This window comes from Nematolebias whitei, chromosome 17 (genome assembly GCF_014905685.2).
Source record: "Nematolebias whitei isolate Nwh7 chromosome 17, NemWhi1, whole genome shotgun sequence".
NCBI classification, from domain to species: Eukaryota; Metazoa; Chordata; class Actinopteri; order Cyprinodontiformes; family Rivulidae; genus Nematolebias; species Nematolebias whitei.
The window spans coordinates 15771390-15798659 of NC_056514.1; the positions used below are offsets into that span (position 1 = coordinate 15771390).

Genomic DNA, 27270 nt, shown 5'->3' on the forward strand with positions numbered 1-27270 from the left:
CAGGTGTCCCTGTGATGGACTGGAAACATGTTCAGGTGTCCCTGTGATGGACTGGAGACCTGTTCAGGTGTCCATGTGATGGACTGGAGACCTGTTCATGTGTCCCTGTGATGGACTGGAGACCTGTTCAGGTGTCCCTGTGATGGACTGGAGATCTGTCCATGTGTCCCTGGGATGGACTGGAGAACTGTCCAGGTGTCCCTGTGACAAAGTGGAGACCTGTCCAGGGTGTCCCTCACCTTTTACACAGTGACTGCTGCATATGGGCACCAGTGACCCTTACTACCCGAGCAGGTAAATATGATGGATGGATGGATGGATGGATGGATGGATGGATGGATGGATGGATGGATGGGTGAATCTTTCGCTAGAGTAACATGTCTAACTCTTAGCTTGCAGAATGCTTTTGAACATTTATTTTATTAGCAGGGCCAGAAAGTTAATCTTGTCTCCTGTTTTGCTTTATCCCAACAAAGAACTGTGATGTCCTCAGTTCTTGGGATGAACCTAAAACCATAATTATAGAGCTAAGTAGTGGGGACAAGGAATACTGCTGATGGTACCATACAGTCAGAAGTCTTAATTGTCCACAAAGCCTGATAAATCTGCAAGCTGACAGCTGACCTACCTGCAGCAGTGCCTCTAGAGGCAAATCCATTGAACTCCGAGTATCCACGGACTCCATCCTTCTGTGTCGGGGCCTGCTCTGTGTTTGGGACATAGAGTCTGTCCTGGCTAGGGATAAGTTGTCTTCCTCCATTAGTCCACCCTTATCCTCTCCTCCACCCTGCTCGTCATTGGAGCTCGAGTCACCCTCCCCAGACAGAAGCGAGCGCCGCTCGCCTGTCTGTCGCTTCTGTCTTTTGTAGGATGGCGTGCGACCCAAACTGTTCCAGCTGGATCTGCGGCTGGTCCAGCCACTGCCAGAGCTCCACTGAGGGTGAGGAGAGGAGCCGGTACTGGTCTGCACCAGGAGGGGTTTGAGAACAAGACATACGTCAGGCATGGGATGGGGATGACAAAAAAATGACAGATTTACCATCTCACATCTTGATGCTGAGTATCAGCTTGTCTAAATGAATGTGGTCATTTGATTTTACATCATAAGTTATCAACCATCATTGTTATCCCCATACAGAACCAAGACCCACACAAATTGAACACTGCTGGGATAGTCATAATCCTTGACAGACATTTGTAGTAAAGTTGGTTCTGCAATGTCCTGACAAAGGTTTTGTGACACAAGAAATATCAGGTACTTTTTGTTGCAGAAAAACGATACTTGTACTTACAGGTGACTTCTCATAGCAGGCTGGATCTATAGAGTTGTTGCTGCCTTGCCGGGACTCAAAGCCCAGGATGGGGTCACCTGCCACAGGTAACTTGGGCACAGGCATGGGTGTGGCAGCAGTGTGGGTAATAAGAGGTGGAGTCAGACTTGTCTTCATCTCCACATGGCCATTTACTGGAACTACTAGAAAAATGACAAAAGAAGATTGAAAAACTTGTTTCTTAAATATTATTTACAGAAGTAAATAAAAATTATGACGTTCACGAAATGTGGAGCAAGAAATGAAATTTTCAGAGAGATTTCCCTAAAACCGGATGCCTTGTAATATTATTGAGCAAAAATAAATATTTCAGCAGAGCTTTAATCTTATGAATGCTTTTATCTTATTGAATCATCTCTGTTCAATCATAAATCTCTGTTAATCTGAAGGGAGACTGACTCTACTGTTTAGATCTGTTTCATACCTGGGGTGTTGTATTTGACATTTATTTTGTTATATATTTTTTAAAATGAACAAGCTGGGTCTTTTTGTCTTCCTTACATTTTTTGCTATGACAGCTTTCATCACAATAATATTTCTATTCAACTTTTCAAAACAAGCTCAGTAAATTATTATTGAAACTGACTGATGGACTCTGCTTCTGTTAAGAGAGCCAGTCATATACTCACCAAGTGTGATCAGAAACAGGAAATGGCAATAAATTTGAAAATATACTGTATATGTGGCTATATGCATGCCTCACCTGCAGAAGGTGATAAATCTTTCTTGCTGCTCGTAACATCCTCCATACTTCTTGCAGCAGAACCAATCTCTGAACCTGTTTTCGAAGCATCACCCTTGACAAGTGAAAGCACAAGAAAGTGTTACAAAGAAAATCCTGTAAAATAATTCTGTCTCCTCCAGTGGCATCATATGCCATCATAAACTGAACTCCTACCATCACATAGACACCTAGGAGCTTTGAGTGTAATCTGTAAATAATGCACAATTAAAATGTGAATTTTGACATCCTAAATGTTTGATAAATGTTATGATGTAGTTGTTTTCTTTTATTTTTACACTTATTTTTCTAATCCTAACACAGTAGTTTTGATTATTAAGCTCAACCAGGTAGGTGTGTTACACAAACTTAGCAAAGTAGTTATGATTCATAAACCTAGCCAAACAGTTCCCCCAAAAGATAAATTAAAATAGGATTTAGAAAGTGCCCAAAATGATCCTTTTTTTTTGTTTTTGTTTGTTTATTAAATCTGGTGGTATCAAAAAAGTGACCAGAGCAAAATTGTACATAGAAAGTGGAATAATGTGAAATAAAAATCATTAGTTGACATCTTGTGGAAAGAAAAACACAATTTCCTGCAGTTTAGCATAATATTATGATTAATGTAAAACATATAAATATATATATATTTTTTGAGTTCTCCAGCTATGACAGAACTAACCAGCCAGAAAATGGATAGTCTTTGTGAAGTCTTGGTGAAATCCATAGGCACATTAAGAATGCAGTGGGTTTTGCTTTCCACATGACAGAATATGACAGGTCCACAGTGGGTTTAAGCATGCACAAAATGTGCACAATGGGCTTGTGGTGGTTTATCAATGTGGCGGCAGCAAATTCAAGTCCTGGATGAAGCACAGTGGCAGCATATCTATAAAACGCATTGCCATGGCTTCAGTGCCCTAAGTATGAATCAGGACAGTTCATGTGGGCCCCATGCCTGGACTATGATTGGGATTGTGATAAGGCCAAGGAAATAAAATGTGCATAGACATAATGCTTGTGGTGGTGTTGTGGCAAGATCTTCTAGTGTGTAGTTGCATCTGACTTGCTCTGAGAGAACTGTGTCAGTGTGGACACAGAGAAAATGGTGAGAGCACAGGGAAGCATGTCAGGAATGTGGGAAAATAGCAGGATTCCATCTATACATCCATCCATTATCTTCCACTTGTTCCAAAGTCAGGTCACAGGGGCAGCAGCTTGAGAAGGGAGGTACGGACATCTCAAGGTTCATTATTATCATTTGCATCACATGTGGTACATGAGATGAAACAAAACTGTGTACTCAAGGTCCCAGTTACACCCAAAAATAGCAAAAATAAAGTATAAAAAGAAACAGTATACAAGGATCTAAGGATCTCTTTCCACAGCCACCTCTTCTAGCTCTTCTGGTAGAACTCCAAGGCATTCCCAGGTCATCTGAGAGACGTTGTCTCTCCTGCGTGTCCTTGGTCTTCCCCGGGGACTCCTTCCAGTTAGACATGCCCAAAGCACCTCCCTAGGGAGGCGCTCAAGAAACATCCTTACCAGATGGCTGAACCACCTCAACTGGCTCCTCTCAATGTGGAGGAGCAGCGGTTCTACTCAGAGTCTCTCCTGATAATTGAACTTCTCACCCTGTCTCTAAGGGAGAGTCCAGCTACCCTGCAGAGGAAACTCATTTCAGCTGCCTGTATCCATGATCTCATTCTATCAGTCACTACCCAGAGTTCATGACCATAGGTGAGGGTAGGAACGTAGGCTGACCGGTAAACAGAGATATTTGCCTAACAGCTCAGCTCCCTCTTCACCACAATGGATCAGCACAAAGTCCTCAATATTGCAGACACTGGACCAATCTGTTTGTCAATCTCACACTCCATTCTTCCTCCACTCGTGAACAAAACCCAGAGATACTTGATCTCCTCCACTTGAGGCAGAACCTCACCCTTGACCTGAAGAAAGCAATCCACCCTTTTTCGACTGAGGACCGTTTGGCAAGATTCTTATTTCTAAATTTCTTTGTTGTTGTTATTGTTGTTGTTGTTTTTGCATGTACTAAGAACATATCACTTGAGATTGCCTTCACACCAAAAATGAGTCCCAAATCTGGTGCAATTCATCCATATTACAATAAGACCTGTAAGTCGTGGAGAGAATCATGGGGTTGTCATACTGAAGGAAAGGGAACTTAGCATTCAATTTGCAAAGCAGGTTTTGCCTTGTTTTACTATTACATTGTTTGGGCAGTAATACTGAAATTAAATTTTGCACATTTACATGCATTTTAACCTAAATATGATCTCTTTAACATGCACTTTAATGCTTTTGGTACTTTGTTTTTAGCCTTTTTACTTTGTACATTGATCTCAGTTCGGATTTGTTCCGCCACATTGGCACAATCTCATGTAGTAAACAGAATAAGCAAATAGTACAAATACAACATTTTTAGCCTTTGTTGTCTTCCATCATTCTTGGTTTTCCATTCTTAAGACCCCATCTGCATTTTTTCTCCAGCAATTAGGGCCATTGTATAGTGCACATGACTGATTTTTCCTGACCTGTAAGTGCATGAGGAAATTATGGAGTGCGAGTGGATGCTAATGAACATGTAGACCAATCAACTCAAGGACCACTAGCACTGGTTGCTCTGATCATGCATCTATGCTTCCTTAAAGTTTAAACATCTTGGCTCCAAGCAGAAAACATGAAGCACCTGGAGATATTTTGGATTTAATGAAAATTTTGCTTTGAATTGGCAAATGTAGCATTAGTAGCTATGCAGAAATAGAAAAGAAAATGCAACTGAAAATTCTATTTTGGGGCCCCTTTTCTTTATCCCAATGTCAAAATAATAATAGATAAGATATTTATTTTTTCTAGTGGGTCAATTAAACCCAGTTATAAATATGTCCAAGAACAACTGTCTCCTTAATAATTGTTTGCTTTTACCTTCCTTGGTCAATGTGAAATTTGTCTTGGGATCTCAATTTTTTTGTATTAATTATGTAAGGCAGTTTATTTAAAAGAAACAAGGTAGTTTCAAGTTTCTTGAAATATTTACAAGTGAGTTAAGTCTTTCAGGCTTTTCTTAGTCTTTCATAGTTTTATTTTAGGACGTAGTCTGACTTTTTCCATTCATTTCATATCCAGTTTCAACCATCCATCCATTATCTTTTACCCGTTTCTTCCATTTTGGGTCATGGAGGTCGCCGGTGCCCATGTCTGGCAATCACTGTATGAGGGGCGGGGTACACCCTGGACGGGTCGCAAGTCCATCACAGGGCCACATAGAGACAAACGAGACAAACAACCATTCACTCTCTCACTCACACCTAGAGACAATTTAGAGTTACCAATCAGCCTAACATGCATGTTTTTGGTCTGTGGGAGGAAACCGGAGTACCCGGAGAAAACCCATGCATGCACGGAGAGAACGTGCAAACTTCACCCAGAAAGGCCCCTGGACCGGGGTTTGAACCAGCAACCTGCTCGCCGAGAGCCAGCAGCTCTACCAGTTGTGCCACCGTGCTGCCCCATCCAGTTTCAATGACCAAAAAAAGTGAATACCTTGACACAATTTGTTAAAACTTTTTAAACATTTAAAGACAGAGAGGAAAACTTTTCTGAAATATGAAAGGACTATCTAGGCCAGGTGTGCCCAACCAGCCGCTCGCGGGCGAAGCGAAGCCTTGACTTGTATTCTCACAGACATAGTCTCGCGAGTTTTGGGTGCGGTGACACAGTGCTCTCACGAGACTTTAGGCTCTGTAGTTAATGTCGGTGCGCAGAAAACATGGATGGAAAACTAGCGAACAAGCAAACGAAAACTTATTATTTTCACACAGAGTGGGAGGAGGAGTATTTTTTTGTTTATTCTAATTCGAAGTCCATTTGCCTCATCTGTAATTCGAGCGTTGCCTTACCCAAAAAGTGTAACTTGGAGCGGCATTTCAAGACGATGCACAAACGGTTTGAGACAGATTTCCCTCTTAAAAGTTCTTTACGGACTCAGAAAGTGCGGGAGCTAAAAAACAAGCTTGCAGCCCAGCAATCAGTCTTCACTCGCCCCAGCACAAAAGGTAAAGCTGCTACGATAGCTTCCTACCGTGTTAGCCGCATCCTGGCTCAACATAAGAAGTCTTTCAGCGATGGACAAGTTATGAAAGAAGCGTTTATTGAGGCTGCAGATGCGCTTTTTCATGATTTTAAAAATAAAAGTGAGATCGTAGCTGCTATTAAAGACGTGCAGTTGTCCAGACAAACAGTGACACGGCGATGTGAGGGAATGGCTGTGGATGTGGAGGAGCAGCTAAAAAAGGACGTGGAACAATGTGAGTGTTTCTCTTCAGTTTGATGAGTCGACAGACATGGTGGATGTAGCCCAGCTGTGTGTTTTTATCAGAATGGCCTTTGCAGACATGAGTGCAAAAGAGGAGCTGTTCACCATCTTGCCTTTGAAGGGACACACAAGAGGAGAAGATATTTTTAATGCGTTTATGGAGTTTGTTAATAAAAGCAACTTGCCCCTCTTTAAACTAGTTTCTATAACAACTGATGGCGCTCCAGCAATGACTGGTCACACCAGTGGATTTGTTGCACTCTGCAAGCAGAATGATGCTTTCCCAGACATTTTGCACTATCACTGCATCATCCACCAACAGGCCCTGTGTGGGAAGATTTTAAACATGAAGGAAGTGATGGATGTTGCCATGAAAACTGTGTGCTCTATAAGGGCCATGAGTCTGCAGAGGAGGTTGTTCCGGGCTCACTTGGAGGAGGCAGGAGCAGACCACACAGACCTGCTGCTGCACATGGACGTCAGGTGGCTAAGCAGAGGTAAATTTCTGGACAGATTCAGTGAGCTGTTGCCTGAGATCAGGGATTTTCTGAAGCTGTCAGATCATGGTGAACATTCAAAACTAGAGGACACCCAGTGGCTTTTGGATTTAGCCTTCCTCACAGATCTCATCAGCCTGCTCAATGAACTGAATTTGGAGCTTCAGGGAAAGGACAAAAACATAATCCACATGATCAGTTCTGTGAGCACCTTCAAAAGCAGGCTGCAACTGCTCACAAGTCGGCTGCAACGCAGGGACCTGCGAAACTTCCCACACATGGAGGCAGAGCTACAGCGCCAAGGGAAAGAGGTCCCACAACTGGACAGTGCACACTATTCTAAGCAGGTTCAGAGCATCTCAGCAGAATTTGAGAGACGATTTACTGACTTTTCCTCCATCGAGCCTGTTACCAGCTACATGTGTTATCCTTTTGGAAATGTTGATGTGGATGACATTGTGTCCAAATTGGTGTCCGTGTTTCAGCTGGACAGCTCTGGTGTTGAAAATGAGGTGTTGACTCTGCAAAATGACATTGGGATCAAATCCAGAGCATCACCTGGTGTGGATGGAGAGTTCTGGAGTCTGCTGTCAGAAGAAAAGTATCCTAACATCCGAAGATGTGCTTTGAACTTAACAGCACTTTTTGGATCTACCTACCTGTGTGAGTCTGCTTTTTCACACATGAAAATCATCAAGTCCAAAAACAGATCCACAATGAATGATGATCATCTGGAGACCTGCCTGCGCCTCGCAACCACCTCATACTGCCCATCTTATGAGACCCTGGCCTCCTCCTCTCAGTGTCAGAAGTCCCACTAAGGTAGAGACACATTTATTTTATACAGCTTGAATAAAAAGTTGTCTCCTATAGACACATCACGTTCTGTTTTATTTACTTTAAAGAAGTGAGGAGTAGGGATTGATGAAAAATTATGTTTGTTGATAATGAGACTGGACGAGTAGCTCTCGGCAAATTGCCGACTTCAAAAGTAGCTCTTGGTTCAAAAAAGGTTGGGCACCCCTGATCTAGGCCAATTTCAAAGAATAAATATAATAAATATGTTTCTTTTGAAGCCATAAAATACTAAAAGGTCAGATCAGATATTTTGAGCACTTCTGTACTTTTTTGTTTGTTTGTTTGTTTTTTAAGCATTTTAGTAAAAGTTGAGTTCAACTGTCTGTTTTATTTAATTATTTATTTTAAGTTCATTTCTACAAGGTCTATAAACCCTAAAGCTTTTAGTCTGATGAGCTGGCAGGAATGAGGGAAGCCAGCAAGACTCTGACTCAGAAAATGGTGAATCCTCTCTCCCTCTAACTTTATTGATAAGAGGCAAAGACAGTGTGAGTCCTGGTTTAAGTTTTTGCTGAACAACATCCTGTTGGAAACGTGTTCTTTCAGTAACTTGTGGTCAGCCTAAAGATAATTAGGATGTGTGTATGAACTATAGACTTATATAAAACACTAGAAGACACAATGGTTACATGACCTTGTGATGCACTGCAGCAACAACGGCCATTACCAAAACAGGAAAACATCTGCACTTGGTGTTTTGGTAGATATTGGCTAAATAGCCCTGAGAAAGAGTTATTTAACTATTTGAAAAATGTAAATAGTCATAGTCAATAATAATAATAATAATAGTATAATGTATATAATAGAACAATAATATAATATTAGGATGTACATAGAAAGTGTCTAAAAATGTAAAAATGCCATAAATCTGTGTGTACTACAGCAACAGAGGCAAAAAGTGAAAGTGTGTCTGCTTTCAAAAATCAGCAGATTTAATTTTATTTAACTCAATGTAAATGTGATCTCTTTTTAAAGTAGCACATAAAACCGATGTAATGGCTGTTAATTATTGAAATGGCTAATAGATAGTAGCTTCTATAGATATTGCTGCAGTACAGGTTGAATCATACACTTATAATTAAGTAAAGTATATTAATTACTGCAAACTGGTTTTGCCGCCATGCGTAATATTTACACGGTCTAACATAATATTATACACTGGACTTTTTTTTAGGTTTCCATTAGACAAACCAGACCTAGATGGTTAGTCAGAATCAGGATCAACCTTTATTGCCATTGCACAGAAGCACAACAAAATGACATTTCAGTACAGCAGTCCAAAGAAAACATGAGTAGATGGGGATGCCTGAGGCTGCAGCCTCATGAGAAGAGCTGTCCTTTTCATTTAGAAAAGGAAAAGGGAAAACATGAGGAAAGAGAAGGTATTAAAACAAAATCGTATCTCACACTGTGTCCCTGTGAGGTTGCAAAAATACCTTAGCTCAAGAAAATGCAACATACTGGTGACATAAAGACATATGCAAGAGGAGTGGGTGAGGGTGGGGGTCCCAGCACAGGCCACCCAAGTGAATGACGCAGCCACCGACGCGTTCGCGTTTACCTAGATCGGTAGAGCTCTGACACAGGTCCATGTCCTTGGGGAAGGAAGCGGGTGGGGTGGGGAGCAGAGCATCTTGTTCACATAACACCCAGGAGTATTTGAGATAGTCAACCTTCCAAGACAGATGCGAGGGGAGCCAGATTCAGATAACAACAGCTGTTTTGGATCAGGCAGACTCTTTAATTTCCGTCTGCCTTACAGTTCACTGGTGCAGCTCAGAAGTGACTCCAAACAGCCAAATTTGTGGTCACATACTCCGAGTCGAGCTTACAACTTCTCCACGATCTAGTCCTTCCTGCCAGTGAGATTCAGGAGCCGCAAGTCGCCTGCAATTCTCAGCAAGAATCGTGTCCAGCTTACACCTCAGCTCGCATAGCATTTGAGTCTGAGTGTTGACAGCACGGCACATTCCTTCACACAGGCCGGGCAGCATTACAATGGACAGCTGCAGACATTTTCCTAATTTGTCTATATGCCAGGTAACCACCAACTCCAAAAGGCAGAAACCATCCATCCATCCATCCATCCATTATCTTTACCCGTTTATTCCATTTTGGGTCATGGGGGTCGCTGGTGCCCATGTCCAGTAATCACTGTGCGAGGGGCGGGGTACACCCTGGACAGATCGCAAGTCCATCACAGGGCCACATAGAGACAAACGAGACAAACAACCATTCACTCTCTCACTCACACCTAGGGACAATTTAGAGTTACCAATCAGCCTAACATGCATGTTTTTGGTCTGTGGGAAGAAACCGGAGCACCCGGAGAAAACCCACGCATGCACGGAGAGAACATGCAAACTCCACCCAGAAAGGCCCCTGGACCGGGGTTTGAACCAAGGACCTTCTCGCTGAGAGGCAGCAGCTCTACCAGTTGCGCTACCGTGCTGCCCCTAGGCAGAAACCTGCTATCATAAATCCAATTATGTACACATCTTCAGCATTCTTGACCGACAGTATGGACAGACACACGATCTTCCACTTCCCCTAGGAATCCATCGTGTATCTGGCTGCAAGTGTCCTGTCAGGGCAGGAGGGCTCTCCTTCACCCTGTTATCTCATCGAGAAAATTTGATCAATTGTGTTGAGACACCAGCTGACCAGATCCATAATTTACAATTCGGAAGATATGTAAAGAGAGGCTCTAAAAAGTTTCACAGAAAAAAGTGCAGAGCAGGGGAAGGAGCAGGAGGAAAAAGTGTCCACCTTTGCCAAGAGCGAAAAAAAACAACAACAAAAAAAACGTCAGTTTCAGTTTGTAATGTTCCTGTTGTACCCAATATATTTTCCTTAAATATAATCTAGTTGTTTTACATGATGTATAAATTAGCATTAATTGGTATTTAAATTAGGATATTGCATGAATAAAGACATTAAACATAATTTGTATCTCAGTTTCTCTGCAATGTCACAAATGTAAACCATGGGTGGGATAAGCAGAGTGCACTCTAGTTGTTTTATAGAACTCCGTGGTGTGAACACATGACAAAGAATCAAAGCCTAACCAGGGTGTTTGGTTTAGGGACTTCATAGTGTCTGCATAACGAGGAATCCACTAAAGATTTATCTATCTGGAATTAAAAACATGGAGCCGGACACTTTTTAAGTTTTGTTAATTTCAGATTAATTATACTCAGTAGTTGGAAATGTTGGTAATGCTTATATACTTACTACAAAAAACAATTTTTAAAGGGTGTTCTCGCCACATCTCAGGCTATTGAACATTAATAACAAATATTACCATTTCGAAGCAAAGTGGACTTGAGGAAAATCCCTAATCCCAAAATAGACTGTTTGTTTGGATAGCCTATTTAGCCTCTGCCACCCCATTTCTGTCCTGGAGCCGGGGGCAGGAGATGAGCCAGATCCGTCAGTTTGCTGTGAGCCAGGCCATAATTGAGAGCAGCAACACACAGAGGGATCTCAATTACATTTCTTCTAAAAGGTTGGGAATATGTGACAGAGCTGCTGTTGAAGGCAGGAAGCTGAAAAGCAACTTAGTAATTGTTTCTATATGTATGTGTGTGCATGTTTCTTTGTGTTGTGTGTTTGTGTGTGTGTTCTTGGTTTCTGTTTTAACAAGAAACAAACTTCTAGAATCCCACTGGATCTTTAATATTTTTAAACTGACAGATCATAAAGTTTCAGGGTCATCTTATAAAAGTCACAATTATTTTACAATGTATGGCTAACAGCCAATCAGTTACTTGGCCAAATTTCAAATTAAACATTAATGTCATTTTTTTTTAAAAGAACCTGTTCTTTAACTGCCCTTAACCTTTGATCTAAACATGAACATTTTCATGCTAACTAAAGTAGAGGTGATACTTTTGACATCCTGATGCTTCAGGTTAATGACTGTCCCTGGCTGAAGGGTCGGCGATAAAGTTTTAATCTACATATTTGTGCAGTTGAGCAAATGCAGGTTTGACAATTTAGCAATCAATCAATCAATCAGTCAATCAATAAATCAATCAATCAACCTAATGTTATTGTCCATAACATTCCATGAGATGGCGATTAATCTCCTTTTATAAATAAATAAATCTCCTTATTTTAAATCAACATTGAAGAGGTTTAAATGAAACTTTCAGAACAAAAATCCTATATGCAAACATTGGTGTCCCTCAGTGTTAATAGCTTAAATGACCCATATACCATATTTTTCACCCTATAAGTTGCAGCCTTTTGCATAATTTGCATGTCATGCGACTTGTACGCTGAAGCGATGTATATATGGATTTTTTCCCCCTCATTTATAAACCATTTTTTGGCTGAGATATGACCGTTTTCATTCATTCTGACTGAAAATATTGAACACTACCATTGTCAGCCGCTAGATGGCACTCAAGTAGTATGGCATGCCGTTGTATCATGTAATAGGTAAAACTGTCTGTTAATGACACACCCAAACATTTTTCAGTCAGGTCATCTGGACAGTTTCTTTTAAAAGAAACTGTCCAGATGACCTGACTGAAAATTGTTGGATTTTATATCTGGATTATTGAGCATGGACTATTTTTGTTAATGACACAATCAGCTTGCCAAAGCCTGTCACCGTCGTCTGCCTGGAGCAACCGGCATTTTGCTGCGCCGCCCCAACAAAATGTAGCTAATTTGACCATTGAATTGCATTTATTAAGTAAAAGTTCAACTGAGACATACCTTTACAATAAAATTGAGCTAACAAATAATTGTTTTAGGTGGATAGCTTGTCAAATTTAGAAGAAATGAACAACGAGTTGCCCTCTGCGCGTTCATGTTTCTACGTATCGGCTTTTGAAAATGCAGTTGATTTGACAGTCAAAGTGCGTTTATTAAGGAAAAGTTAGACTGAGACACACCTTTGCTATAATTTCGACCAAACAAATAATTATTTTTAAGTGTTAATCTTGTTAAATTCTTGTTAAAGTCCTCCCGTGCATGCTCCCGCAGCCGCCATTTGACAGCCCATCGATTTTTGGCACAACACTGGCCCACATTTCCAGGTTGTCAGCAGTGATGCGTAACAAACATGACGCGGCAGCGGTGACACATAATAAATGTAACATATACGGCAAAGCGACATATTTATGGATTTTTCCACTTTATTAGACATATTTGGACTGATGCGACTTATAGGGCGGTGCAACGTTTACAGCGGAAAATATGGTACCTGTTGATACAATGGTGTATATTGACATTTTGTAGAAACATACACTACCATCATGCTAACCTTCCTTCTTTACAGAGGAGTTGAAAATGTAAAAAAAAAGTTGCTTTTAACTTTTCCTGTCATCAAATAAATGTTCATATAAAGAAACATTCTACAGATTTAGATTTGTAATAACAGCATTTTTTATTTATTTATTATGTACTTTGTATTTGGTTTCAAACGATGACTAGTTCGTACACTGGAGACAGTTAACATTTATACATTTCCAGGAGGTAATTGGAGAAACATAAACTTCTAACAGCAGCTGGGATATCTGCATTAGTCCAGCAGGCTCTACTCAGAATCTCCGTCGTGCTTTGACTTGTCATTAGTGAGCAGCCAGATTTTTTACTAACACATGAAAGTTCACAGCTCTGGAAGACATGCATTAGAATAGATCATGTTGCATCATTTGTCAGTGTTAAGGGTGAAATTTCCAATTGTTGTTTTAATTTTAAGCGACTGTACTTCTTGTTTTTGCTTTTTCACTTCATTTTAAGTCAGATGCAAACAACAACAAAAAAGAAAGAATCTAAGCGGATGATAATTGGCGATGCGAACGTAGAAGCTGCTAAGAATAATGTGATGGATGGAGCTCTGCTTGGGGCTGAGCAGACTTTATGAGGTTTGAAATGAAGCCTCGTTATAAAAGATGACAAAGCCGTCACACAGCAAGTGTCAAGGACTGTTATCTCCTCCATGCACAGGGGAGCTCAGTACTTTAGTTAGTCTCAGGAATCATGAAGGAGGCAGGTGAGAGGACTTGCAGATGATGAGATACATTCTCCGTCAGCCACATAAATGTGCTTCTTACTTTTGTTAACTTGTGGGACTTCAACCCAGAGATGGACAAGCCCCGTTCTACTGTAATTAATACACTGCTGCTGTTTATAAAGGTTTATTGAGCTCAAATGAAACAGAAACACAGCACTGAGAGGTTTACATGCGCTCATCATTGGGGGAAAATGTTGAATTATTTAGGTTTTACAGTGATCGATGAGAATTGTTCTGTTGCCAGAGTGGAACACAACACTCACGTTCAATGATTTTCAAATACAGGAATTTGCAGAATTGATTATGGATTTTAATTTATCTGCACATTGCTAAAATCATACATACCAGCTCTAATATACACATTCATTTACTTATATATTCTAATAGTTGGCTTTAAAAACTGCTGGAATACCAAAGTCTTTGTCCACTGTGAAGACAGTTTTACATCACTGTGGACCGAGAGCAAGCCAGTCAAGAAAGAAGCTCCATCTCCCAGAACAAAACCTTTAAGTTCAGCTGGACTTTTCAGCTGCCTGTGAGCATCTGGAGAAAATATTTTGGGGCAAACGAAACAAAGACTGAGCCGTTTGGACTCAGTGACAGCAAGCATGTGGGCAGGAGTAAAAGTGGGGCTTTCAAACCTAAGAACACCGGCCCAACTGTCAAGCATGGTGGTGGTACCATTATGTTGAGGATTTTATTTTATTTTTTAATAATGCCATTGATACTAAATTTACAGATCGACAGTTGAAACTTTGACTTAATTGCACGTTCCAACATAATGATCTCAAACACACATACGAACCGGTTTCTGAATAAAGTTGACTTCTGTAAAGGCCTTTTCAAAGCCCCAACTTAAACATGCACACAACATTGAGTGTATGTAAACATGTACACTTCTGATAATTATAAAATGAATGAATGAAGCCTTTATAATAAAAAACAACAGCTAGGCCTTAGTAATGTGTTAGCTTAGCACAGGGATGCTCAATACGTCGACTGCGATATACCAAGTGGTCGATCGCAAAGGTATTCTGGGTAGATGGCATGACATTAGAAAAATAGATGTCATCCTCTCATCCATCTAAGAAATTTGTCTCTTGATTGACAGACAGGGCAGCCAGTCTGAGGCCTCGTTTACACGACGTGAAACGTTCGGAAGTTCATTTACACAACAACAACCTCATCCTCTCTGAAGCTGAAGGTTTCTGAATCCAGGTCTCAGAGTGGAGATGTTCAGGGGAACCCCCCACGGAGGTGTGAAATGTGCCAAGTGTGAAGTGGCACATGTGCACTACAGACGGCTGCAGTCCAAAGTTTTTCTGCACTAACAACTGCTATAATAAATGTAACAACAATTATAATAAATGTCAGAGAGCAGAGTGTTTTTATGCTGCTCACCCTTTTTCAGCATTTAGGAACAAAACTAATAAAATCCAGGGTCCACAGAGACGTCGGTGTATTCACCAGTTTGGACGTAACTGTCATGCAGGCACTTCATGCATGATGAATGCAGCTAAGTCTGCATCAGGGTTGCCAGATAAATTTAAAATGTCTTATTTACCCCCTCCTTTTCTGTGCACATGTTCAACAAACACAGCACACACCTCATCAGAATATCTTTACTCTGCACATATGACAGATTAGGTAAAAATATATATATAATTTTAAAGCCACAGTAGAGTTCATCATTTCTTATCTGGCAACCCGACTGACACGAAAACTACAGTGTTTTCATGTAAACCTTCTCATTTTCTGTTTATTACCCTCAATAAACACTTAAAAAACACCAATGTTTACAGAGGTTGTTCTCGTGTAAACGGGGTCAAATAGTTAGTAGATCACTTTGACTTGGTCATTTTAAAAAGAGTTGCAGGCTGAAAAAGTCTGGACACCCCTGGCTCAACATCTGTGTTTAAGTAATTGCGGTAATTTTTCTATATCATGATCATATCACGAGAGTTTAATTCTGCAGTACCCCTTCTGAACAGTAGGTGTCCCTACTGAAAATGTACAGCCAAAACGCAGGAACAGCACAAGAAGAAACTTTTAAATAGCCATCAATTATCTTTAATCACTTCTTTCTTTGTGGGTCACAGGGATCGCTGGTGCCCATGCTTAGCAGCCAATACAATTTTCATAAAATAAAAAATAAAACACATTAAAAAAACAGTTTTCTAAACAGTTTATGAAGTTTATCTTTGTAAAGTGTGTATCTTCTAGGCCTCATTGAGCTGTATGGATGCCTGAACAAACAAACGTGCAGATTGTTCTGATGCTCTGTCTGTTTCACAATGCCCTGTTCACTTTTTAAGAAACAATCATGCCTGGAAACTATTTGGACTTTGTTATTAAATTATGCATTTGGTCAAATGTGTTTCTTATGACTCAAATTCAAACCTGAGGACCTGAGACTTGACTTGCAATTTGAATGAAAAGTCTAGAGACTTACTTGTGACTTTCAAAGCAATGACTTTTCCCCCATGTCTTGTTTAAATGAGCATCAAATGTCACACAGTATAAATCAGAAAACATAGAGAGCCAATCATCCACCTTCGGAAACAAATTAAATTATAAATAAATTTTGAAAACAAAAAAAATGGTTACTGAGATGGGATTGGTAATCCGGTTGTGTTTAACAACAACAATTTTACTCTGCCAACTGTATGCACAGGTGTGCATGTGATGATCAATCCAATCTGTTAAAATAATTCAGATAGTCACAAAAAAGTTAAATCGTGTCATCTGGACAGTTTCTTTGTTTAAGTTTTTTTTTTTTTTCTGGGAACTCCACAGCAGACTGGTTTGAAACATGTCAGTAAGGTGCTATTTAATACGACAGATCTGGGTTGGCAGGACTCAGACTGATGAAGTCTTTTGGATGAAAGACGAAACGTTTCTCCCTAAAAGACACTGTCCAGATGACACGATTAAACTTTTTAGTGATTTATTTACCTGTATTATTGAACATACTTGCACTTTTTTTTTTTTTTTTTATCAGAAGGTCAGTAATAATTTGGTTAGCTTGCATATGTTTGTTTGTGCCCTTAGTTAAATGAAGTATGTCTGGTCAAAATGCTTCCAGAGAGTTGCAGAACATTTTCATATCAGGGTCAGATTTTTGCTCACTTTTGCAACTGCTCATGTTTTGGGCTCATTATACACCTTAGAGAGGACAACATCCACCCAGGCCTTGGAAAAGCTCCCATTCAGTACTCACTTGGATTGGACTGGCACAAGAAAAAAAAATTGAATAAGAAAACAAAACAGCTAATTTACTGTAAATCTGAACAACCTAATACCACCAAGGACAAGTTAGAAAATGGTTTGTTTTCCAATCAAGTTGAGACGTGCCCTGAAGGCATTTGTGGCTAAGCTTCGTTTTGGTTTGCTGTTACTACCAACGTTACTGTCTGGTAAAATATTAGGTTGTCAAATTAACTATGCAAAATGACTCCAGAATGTTATTAATCATTCTGTCATTAATGAGAAAATGTCTGTTGATGGGTCGATTCCTGCAAAGCTTTTCTAGGGAAGGGTGAGGGAAGAGGTGAGGAGGGAAAGCTCAGGTCAGTGGGGGAGGGTGGTTAGTCAGTAACACAAAAAGAAGGAAAGCAGAGCTGCAGTGCTGTACATACCCCCGAGTCTACAGGCAGCTGAATTAGGCTCAGCTGGGCATGCAAGTCCTCCCGCTTGGACATTTCCTATTAGCGGAAGTGGTTGGTGCAGCCGGACAAGAGAGGAAGGTGCATACAAGAAAGGAGGCACAGAGGAGAAAGTCGGGTCCACAGAGGTAGACAAGAGAAAAGGGAGAGAGTCATAAAAATAGATTAACCCTGTTGGCAAATTTGGATTTCACTGCAACAGATCATATTGAGGCTGATATGATCTATTGCTCTCAAGATCTTTATGAGCTTCAAGAACTTGAAAAAAAGCACTGAGAAATCAGAAGCAGCGCAGTAGAAGTGAAAAACCTGTTTTACCTCGGTGAATGTTTACTATTTCTTTATTTATGTGAGAATATTTTGCTCCGAGGCAAATATGACAGTAAGCACAACATATGTAATGACTGTGCCATGTATCAAAGCATTCTTCTGATGCACACACTGTACACACTCTGGCTTCTCGTTATAAAGACTTTTTTTTTTTTTTTAACAATAAGTCAGTCTGCTTGCACTCTCTGCAGTAGATACTGCGACACAGTACAGACACATACAGTAACAGGACATATAAAGTGAGTGCATGGTAAAGAAGAGTATGAGAGGGGTTTCATGCGATGAAGGAAGAACTTAAACTTCAAAAATAAAAGCAGCAGTATGGATGTTACCATTGTCTGTGTCTCTTGGCTCTGCAGCCGTGCATCTCCTGGCTTGGCCCACGTCATTCAAGTACCCGTTACTTAGCAACACTGTCGCATGAAAAGTTTGGCTGACTAAAAATAAACTTAGTGTTTGCAGAAAAGCATGGAAAGTTGAAAAAAAAAAAAAGAAGATGGGATAATTAGGCAAGCAGCTTTGTGATAATGCAGGAGAACATAGGGAGTGGAGACGCAAGATTTCCACATTCGGTTATTTTGAGAGTATGTATATAAAATGTCTGTTTTAAAAGTCTAACTTTTCTTTTAGCACATGCATAATTTTTAAATTGCACTGAATTCTGTAGCATTCATGTTGAGATTATTAGAAAAAAGCAGTATTTGACAGTGATGTGAAAATAGTTGCAAGCTAGTCTAGCAGATGGCAGCAGGAGCATTGTTTTAGAAGCTTGCTCCATTTGTGTGTTATTATTATTATTATTATTATTATTATTATTATTATTTTGGACTGTAGAACTACTTCCTCAGGTGGCTGAGGTGAGCTGGACTAGGGTTAGGGTTAGTGTTACATCATCCATCCATCCATCCATCCATCCATCCATCCATCCATCATCTTCCGCTTGTTCCGAAGTCAGGTCTTGGGGGCAACAGCTTGAGCAGGGAGGCCCAGACATTTCTTTCCACAGTCAACACTTCCAGCTCTTCTGGGAGAACTCCAAGGCGTTTTCAGGCCAACCGAGAGAAATAGTCTCTCCAGCATGTCCTGGGCCTTCCCTGGGGTCTCCTCCCTGTCAGACATGGGAAGCACCTTCCTAGGGAGGCGTTCAGGAAGCATCCTTTCCAGATGCCCGAACCACCTCAACTGGCTCCTTTTCATGTGGAGGAGAGGCGGTTTTACTCCGAGTCTCTCCCAGATAACTGAACTTCTCACCCTATCTGTAAGGAAGGGTCCAGCTACCCTGCGGAATAAACTAATTTCAAGGACCTGTATCTGCAATCTCATTCTTTCAGTCACTACCCAGAGCTTGTGCCCATAAGTGAGGGTAGAATTCACCTTACAGCTCAGCTCCCTCTTTACCACAATGGTCCAGCATAGAAGGGGCAACACTGCAGATGCCGCACCAATTCCTCTGTCAATGTCATGCTCCATTCTTCCCTCACTCATGAAAAAAAATCCTTTAACTCCTCTATTTGAAACAGAACCTCAGCTTCGACCCAAAGAGAGGAATCCACCATTTGAGGACCATGGCCTCAGATTTGGAGGTGCTGATTCTCATCTTAGTCACTTCACACTCAGCTGCAAACCACTCCAGTGAGAACCAAAAATTGCGACACAATGACGCCAACAGTACCACATTATCCACAAATACCAGAGATGTAATCATGAGGCCAATGAACCAGACTCCCTCCACCCTCTGGCTGCACCAGGAAATTCTGTCCATAAAAATTATGAACAGAATATGTAACAACAGGCAGCTCTGGCAGAAACCAACTCCCATCCCAATGGGGTCTGACATTGCCGATAATGCAAAACAAACTCTGACACCAATTTTATAAGGACTGAATAGCTCATAGCAATGACCCTCCATTTCTTTAGATAGATAACTTTACTAACTGGCTTTTATGTATGTGAATGTTTGGTGGGGGACTAAGGAGAGTCTTGCCACTACAATTGGAGCACACCTTCCACTCCCCCTTTTGGAAGAGAGGAACCACCTTAGTTTTCCAATTTAGTGGCACTGCCCCCGATGTCCATGCAATGTTACAAAGGTGTGTAATCCATATCTGAGCTTTTTTATCAGCAACAGCCAAGGCTACAGACCTCTTGGCCCTCCAGTACTTCTCAGCTGCCTCCGGAGTCCCAACAGCCAACATGGCCCATTAGGACTCCTTCTTCAGCTTGGCAGGCTCCATAGCCTGGGGTGTCCACCACACAGTTCGAAGATGGCCAATGCGAGAAGCACCAACCTTGTGGCTACAGTTTAAGGCAGCCACCTCAACAATTGAGCATGTAACAGGCCCCACTCATACTCAGTGCTCCCTGCCTCAGTTGGGATGTGGTTAATGCTCTCCTGGAGGTGTGAGTAGAAGATATTTTTGACAGGTTCTTCTGCCAGGCATTCCCAGCAAAACCCTTACTGCATGTTGGGGTCTACCGGGTCTGTCTGGATTCTTCCCCCGCCTTCTGATCAAACTCACTAGCAGGTGGTGATCAGTTGAAAGCTCAGCTCCTCTCTTCACCAGAGTGTCCAAAAATAAATGGCTGCAAATCAGATGACACAAATAAAAAGTCAACCATTGTACTACAACCTAGGGTGTCCTGGTGCCAAGTGCAATTATGGACACTGTTATGTTCAAACATGGTGTTTGTGATGAACAAGCGATGACTAACAATTCAATTCAGTTTATTCTATAGCGTCAAGTCACAACAAAAGTAATCTTAGGGCACAGAAGTCCAACAACAGAACACTGTTTGGGTTCAGATCAGAGCATTCGATTCCCTCAGTCACACCCCTCCAGGCCATACTGTCATTACCCATGTGGGTATTGAGGTCCCCTAGCAGAAAAAAATGAGTCCCCAGCTGCCGCACCTTCCAGCACCTCAACTAAGGACTCCAAGAAGGCTGGAAACTCTGAGCTGCTGTTAGGCACATAGGCACAAACAACCATCAGAACCCATCCCCACACCCGGAGGCACAGAGGAGCTACTCTTTCATCTACCGGGGAAAACTCCAACACACAGGCACCAAGTCGGGGGGGGGGGGGGGGGGGGGGGGGGCTAAAAGTAGACCCACACCAGCTTGGCACCTCTTGCCAGGGGCAACTCCAGAGTGGAAAAAGGTCTAGCCCTCTCAAGGAGATTTGTTTCAGAGCCCATGTTGTACGTCAAGGTGAGCCCAACTATATCCAGTTGGTACCTCTCAACCTCACGCACAAGCTCATGCTCCTTCTCAATCAGAGAAGTTATGTTGCATGTTCCAAGAGCCTTTTTTGGTAAGCCATGATCAGAGCGCCAAGGGGCCCTGCCTTCTTCCTCTGTCCATGGCGTCATACACCCGACTCACATGGCCTGTCCTACAGGTGTTGGGCTCACAGGAATGCAAACCCATGTTGTTCATTCTGGCTGAGCCTGACCAGGCCCCAGGGGCTCACCTGTTCACCAGGTGCATGCCTATGCATCCCTCCCCCAGGCCAGGCTCCAGAGTTTGTCCCCTGTAGACCACATCTGGGCAGGAGGACACTGAGCTCCTTGTTGTTTTTTGTCCATTTGAGTCTTTGGAATCGCTTTTTGTCTGGCCTGTCACTAGAGTTGATTGCTTGTATTTAGGCCTTTATTTTTTTAGTATAAAGGTAGATTTTTTTTTTTTAACTTCTTGATGATTATTGAAAGTCCAGCCCCCCAAAAAAATCAACATGGAAAGACAAACAACCAACACATTTTTGTTTTTCAAATTATTATATCCATCCATCCATCCATTATCTTTACCCGCTTATTCCATTTTGGGTCACGGGGGTCGCCGGTGCCCATGTCCAGCAATCACTGTGCGAGGGGCGGGGTACACCCTGGACGGGTCGCAAGTCCATCACAGGGACACATAGAGACAAACAAGACATACAACCATTCACTCTCAGCTAGGGACAATTTAGAGTTACCAATCAGACTAACATGCATGTTTTTGGTCTGTGGGAGGAAACTAGAGAACCCGGAGAAAACCCACGCATGCACGGAGAGAACATGCAAACTCCACCCAGAAAGGCCCTGGACCGGGGTTTGAACCAAGGACCTGCTCGCTGAGAGGCAGCAGCTCTACCAGTTGCGCCACCGTGCTGCCCAAATTATTAAATATTCAATGATTTGTTATTGGTACAGAAAATCAAAGTATTTTATATAAATATGATTATTCACCATAACACATTAGATGTTTCTATACTAGGTAAGCTGTGCAGCTGGAAAGACCCATTTAATGTATTCTGTATTTTGCAAAGTTAGCAACCTTTCCTTAAGATACATCTATTCTCTGACTCTTTCAGCCCATAATCAAAGGGGTGTCAGACATCAAAGCACCGGTGCCTTCACACCTTAATGAAAAGAGACAACTGTAGATAGAGAAGAGATGACTGGATATTCATGTGAGTTTCACTTTTATCTTTTATCTCAATTCTTCCTAAATATTTTTTTTCCTTTTTGACGCTGTCTGTATCAAATGAAATGTTAGTTGAAAACTATAGTAAAGCATCTCGACAAGCTCTTTTCTTCCTGTGGCCTTCACTTAAACAGTTTTCTTCAGCCGCCTGTCTCAAACATAAATCTAATGTCCTCCATATCTTTTGCTCTTTTTCAAAGATTTTTCAGTCTCTTAAAAGAATCTCAAGCAAAGTACAGTAGTAAATAAAATACCACTCTTTTAACATAAAACAACCTGCACAGGAACTCAAAAAGGTTGGTATAAAAAAAAAATAAAGAAAAAAAAAAAAAAAAAAAAAAAAAAAAAAAAATATATATATATATATATATATATATATATATATATATATATATATATATATATGTATATGTGTGTGTGTGTGTGTATAGCTTATATGGGAATTTAAGAGTCGTGGGGTGAAAGTCAATCTAGTCTATCTAATTTATTTTGATGTTTTGTATTTTTTGGCATTGGCAAATAAGCAGAGTAATATGAAGATGAATTCTGGGATGGTGGGGAATATGGGAAGTGACAATAGTGTTACAGAGATAAAGATGAAGGGTAACCACCAGAGTGATCTCATGCTCTTACATGAACTAATGCAAAGAGTGCAACAGAAGATAAAGGTCTTGGTCCCTCATGAATTTTATGTGTGCAGCTGTAAACACCAGTCCAAGAATATGGCAAATAGCCCTCAACTCATCTCAAAGGTTTCTTGGAACAAACAAACTTCGAAGCTAAACAGGCCAAGTTGACTTGAATTTTCTCACCCAAGCAGAAAGTTTTTCTTACATGGTTTTAGGTGAAATGAGATTTAGTAACACTTACCATGTTTGGTAATCAGTGTTTTACCTCTGTTTGGAATCCCTCGACCAAGATGGCCACAAGCAAGTTGAAAAGGACGTAGTTGCCAAATGTCATAAGTGCAATGAAGTAGAGAGCAGCTACAGGGGAGGTGGAGGCCATGCCATTATACAGCACCTTGTTCCAGTCCTCCTGGGTCAGAATCTGGGAAATTGCAGATCAGAAGAAAAAAGTATTCAGTGTTTAATGCATATTGTTGTCAACTGTTCCATCTTTTCATTAGGTTTGTTCTCATTGTTTGTTCAGATATGTGTGATCTACTTCTGCAAGATGATGGTGGCTTCATCAGTGTTAATTCAATTTCATGACCATCGTACATCTGCTCCAAGTTCATTTCACTACAGAACACACAGTCTCAGGACCAGGCTGTGGTTCAAAGTACCCTTGGTGCGCAGAGCCAGGGAAGATGAGCGTGTCCCATTTTGGCCAATGGTCTTGGAATGATCTGCAGCTTAAGTTGAGGTTAGAGTCTTTTATTCCTTTATCTAGTTTCAAACAAAAACTGTCAAAGGTTTTAGTCACATATTGCACCTGTAATGTTTAAGTGTCTTAAATTGTGATATTTTTAAACTTACATTGTATTTTGTGTCTTATTACCAGATGTTTTGTTGTAAATATTTTAATACGATTGTGCATTGCCCAGGACATCCTTGTAAAAGAGATTAATAATCTCAGTGGATTTCTTTCCTGGTATAATAAAGGTTTAAATAAAAAAAATTCCATGATAATTAAAACAACCATCTCTGTAACAGAGTATAACAGTGCTTCTGTGGTCATGTTACTGGCTTATTTTAAATTGGCATTGTAGCTATTTTTAGGTGGAGTTCTGTGGAAAAGTTCTAAACCAATAAAATATTGCTTTTTTGTAGATAGCTCTTTGAAAAGGGTGCGGTTGGAGCAACACTTTAGTCTAACGGGACTGAAGAGGTCAAGGCTAGTGCAGATATAGTCTGGACCCAAGTAGATTTCTGTCACTTTAAAATAGGTCCTTTCTCAAAACTGAAGCAGTTCATGCTGATATATATTTAGTAGCTCGTTAAACTGCCAATAATTGTCCATCACATACATGTTTTGTACAAGGAACTGTGGTTATTTATAAAATCAAAAAGTAAAAGCAACAGTTAAGTGAAGCACTTGTAATTTAGCCTGGGGTCAAATTCAGCAGGAATCACGATATCCTGCCAAAATAATCAATGCAATGCAGAAATAATACAAAATACTTCCTGAAATGGACCCTGAGCAGCAATGGAAGTGTCATTGCTTGTTGTTGCTAATTTTGCTTGCAAAAAGCTACAAAGTTCTTTAGAAATAGCCATGTATTACTACATTAATGACAGTGCAAAAAGAGCTACATAATAGTTGAATTAATCAATATAGACTGCTGGAGATCGAAACTGTTTTAAGTACATGTACCAGTACGTTTTAGCTGGGTTTCAAGTAAATATTAGCTCATGGGTCCTATCATTTATAAACTCAAATTTCCATCCACAAAACTATGTATAACAAAACCTATGTATAACAAAACATCTATAATGTTTCATATTTAAAGAAACTGGTCCAGAAGACAAGATTTAACCTTTTTTGTTGTTATCTATCACATTATTTCTTCATAAATTTTTCATAAAACCCTATGTAAAAACAAACAAAAAACAGTTAGATTTACTAGTTTAAACATGGAATAGATGTGTGTATTTAGTTTGAACCTAAAATAAAACTAATAATTTAAGAGCATGGCTAAATGACTCTCAAAAAAATACCCAATATTTAAAATACAGAAACAATTGTCCTGTCATCGGTTTTGTAATGTTTATCATCCTGAACTGAATACTTGTTTGTGTTGATCCAGTTTATAGGTAAATGTTAAATGTAAAATAAAAAAACACAACCTATGTGTCTGTAGAGTATGTGATCCCACTATACTATTACTAAAGGTGTCAAAGTTTTAAAACCAAGGTAGAAAAGCATAGAACAAAATCAAATTCTGATTGCTTGCAGGCACTACATTGTCAGATAATAATAACAATAACAATGATGATGACAACAACAACAACAAACAACATTATTATTATTATTATTATTATTATTATTATTATGGGCAGCTGTGGCTGAGTGGTTAAAACAGTCGTCCTCCAATGCAAGAGCTGGTTGTTTGATTCCACCAGAAGTCACATGCCAAAGTGTCCCTGGGCAAGACACTGAACCCCTCATTGCCTCCAATGTGTGTCCCATCAGTGTACGAAAGTGATAAAGCACTGATTATGCTTTGTATAGATCTAGTAGAGTGCTGCATGAATGGGGAAATGAGGACACAGATTATGTTGTAAATAGCTTTCAATATCTTGATAAGATTGAAAGACGCTATATAAATACAGTTCATTTACCACTACATTATTATTATTATTATTATTATTATTATTATTATTATTATTATTAGTAGTAGTAGTAGTAGTAGTAGTAGTAGTAGTAGTAGTAGTAGTAGTAGTAGCAGTATTGATATGTAATAATGAATATAATACTTTGTAATAATAATAATAATAGTTGTTGTTGTTAAATAAAACCATAATAAAGTAAAATAGATCAAGTATGTTGAGTAAATAAGCACATGTTGCCTCGATACTACCACCACTCAAACCAGTACAATTTTTATTAAAAGCAATTTGGTGCTGAATGAATCCTTTTTATCAGGCAGAATACTAACAAGCCGAACAGTTTTTGAGCCTGTATTTTCTAATGATTTGATGTTCCATGAGTGTCTCAGTCCTACCAGAATGTATCCCTTAACACTTTCTGACAAAACTGGCACCTATTACAAAGCGCCATGGCTGTAATGATGGTTGAATCACAATCTATTTATTTTTTCTCCTTTCAGCTGCTTCCTGTGTTAGGGGTCGCCACAGCGAACTAAGTCGCACGATGGTTGAACAACAATATTGGATATCATTTTCTTTAAATTTATTTTGACCCCTCAAAAAACTCATAAAACAATGCAATTACCCCTTTTTTTAAAGAGTATGATTTACAAAAGACTGGCTTGAAAATGAAAGGAGATACAAGAAATGAGAGTGTCAATAAGTTTGTGTAACTTTAGGTTCATGTGCAACTAAATTTTGTTCCAAATCATTGTTAGATAAACATCTGCATGGTGCATGCTTACCTGGAAAACAGTCACTATGGCCCACAGAAGAGAGTCAAAGTTTTTTCTGTCTGGCAAGGTGTCTCCATCTCGTTCTGAGCCAAACTTACAACCAAACAAATGCATCCCCAGGATGCTGGAATGAGAAGAGTGAGTGGAGGGAGAGATGGGAAGAAACAAACAGCAAAAGGCAGAATGAAAGATTACATCAAACCAAGTTCTTAAATTCAGGACAATTAAATTAATCAATTTGCTAAGTAGACTTGATTAAAGTGGATCTAATTGGTAATATTTTAGAGTTTAGTGAGGCCTTGGATAAAGACTCTTTATTGGCTCCAAGGAGATTCTGGAAAAATATTAAGTGGCTGAGGAGAGGAAAGCAGCTCTTTATTAACACTGTGTTCAGTGAAGGTGGGGTGCAGTTGACCTAAACCAATGATGTTTTCAAGAGGTGGAAGGAATATCCTGATGCATGCTCAATAATCCAGGTAGAAAAATCCAAGAAAGTTCAATCTGGTCCTCTGGACATTGAAAAAAAAAAAAAAAAAAAAACAAAGCAAAAAAAAATGTAGAAACGTTTCATCTCTCATCCAAGAGACTTCCTCAGTCTGAGCTGCTGTTTTCAGCTCAGTCTCTTAAATAGCACCTTCTCAGAGTGGATCAACCAGTTTGCTGCTGACAACCAAAACCAACTGATCACATGGTCAAGAAGGACCATCAGCCTAACAATGGATCATTAGCACACTGATGGCTGTTTACTATTCAAAGGGGGTTGAGTGATACCAGCAATCACAGCATTGTAAGAGGGGGACAATTGAACCCGGAGGCCTCCACCCCTGTTTAATGATGGACGGTTTATTTTCACGAAGATGGCCTCCTTTACTCCTCTCTCAAACCATTGTTCCTCTCTGTCCAGGATGTGAACATCTTCATCCCTGAAAGAGTGACCGCTGGCCTGGAGATGAGTGTAGACTGCAGAGTCCTGGCCTGATGA

General features: G+C 40.2%; 1 protein-coding gene across 1 annotated transcript in view; it reads right to left on the minus strand.

The window, feature by feature from the left end:
* The window catches only part of cacna1g (calcium channel, voltage-dependent, T type, alpha 1G subunit), a 409969-nt gene that overhangs the window by 106920 nt on the left and 275779 nt on the right, over nucleotides 1-27270 (minus strand). The window contains exons 15-20 of the mRNA XM_037691266.1: nucleotides 26298-26412; nucleotides 23132-23287; nucleotides 17416-17481; nucleotides 2035-2128; nucleotides 1293-1474; nucleotides 629-964 (exon numbers count right to left, since the gene is read on the minus strand). Coding sequence (XP_037547194.1) covers nucleotides 629-964; nucleotides 1293-1474; nucleotides 2035-2128; nucleotides 17416-17481; nucleotides 23132-23287; nucleotides 26298-26412 — 949 coding nt within the window. The remainder of the gene's footprint in view (nucleotides 1-628; nucleotides 965-1292; nucleotides 1475-2034; nucleotides 2129-17415; nucleotides 17482-23131; nucleotides 23288-26297; nucleotides 26413-27270) is intronic.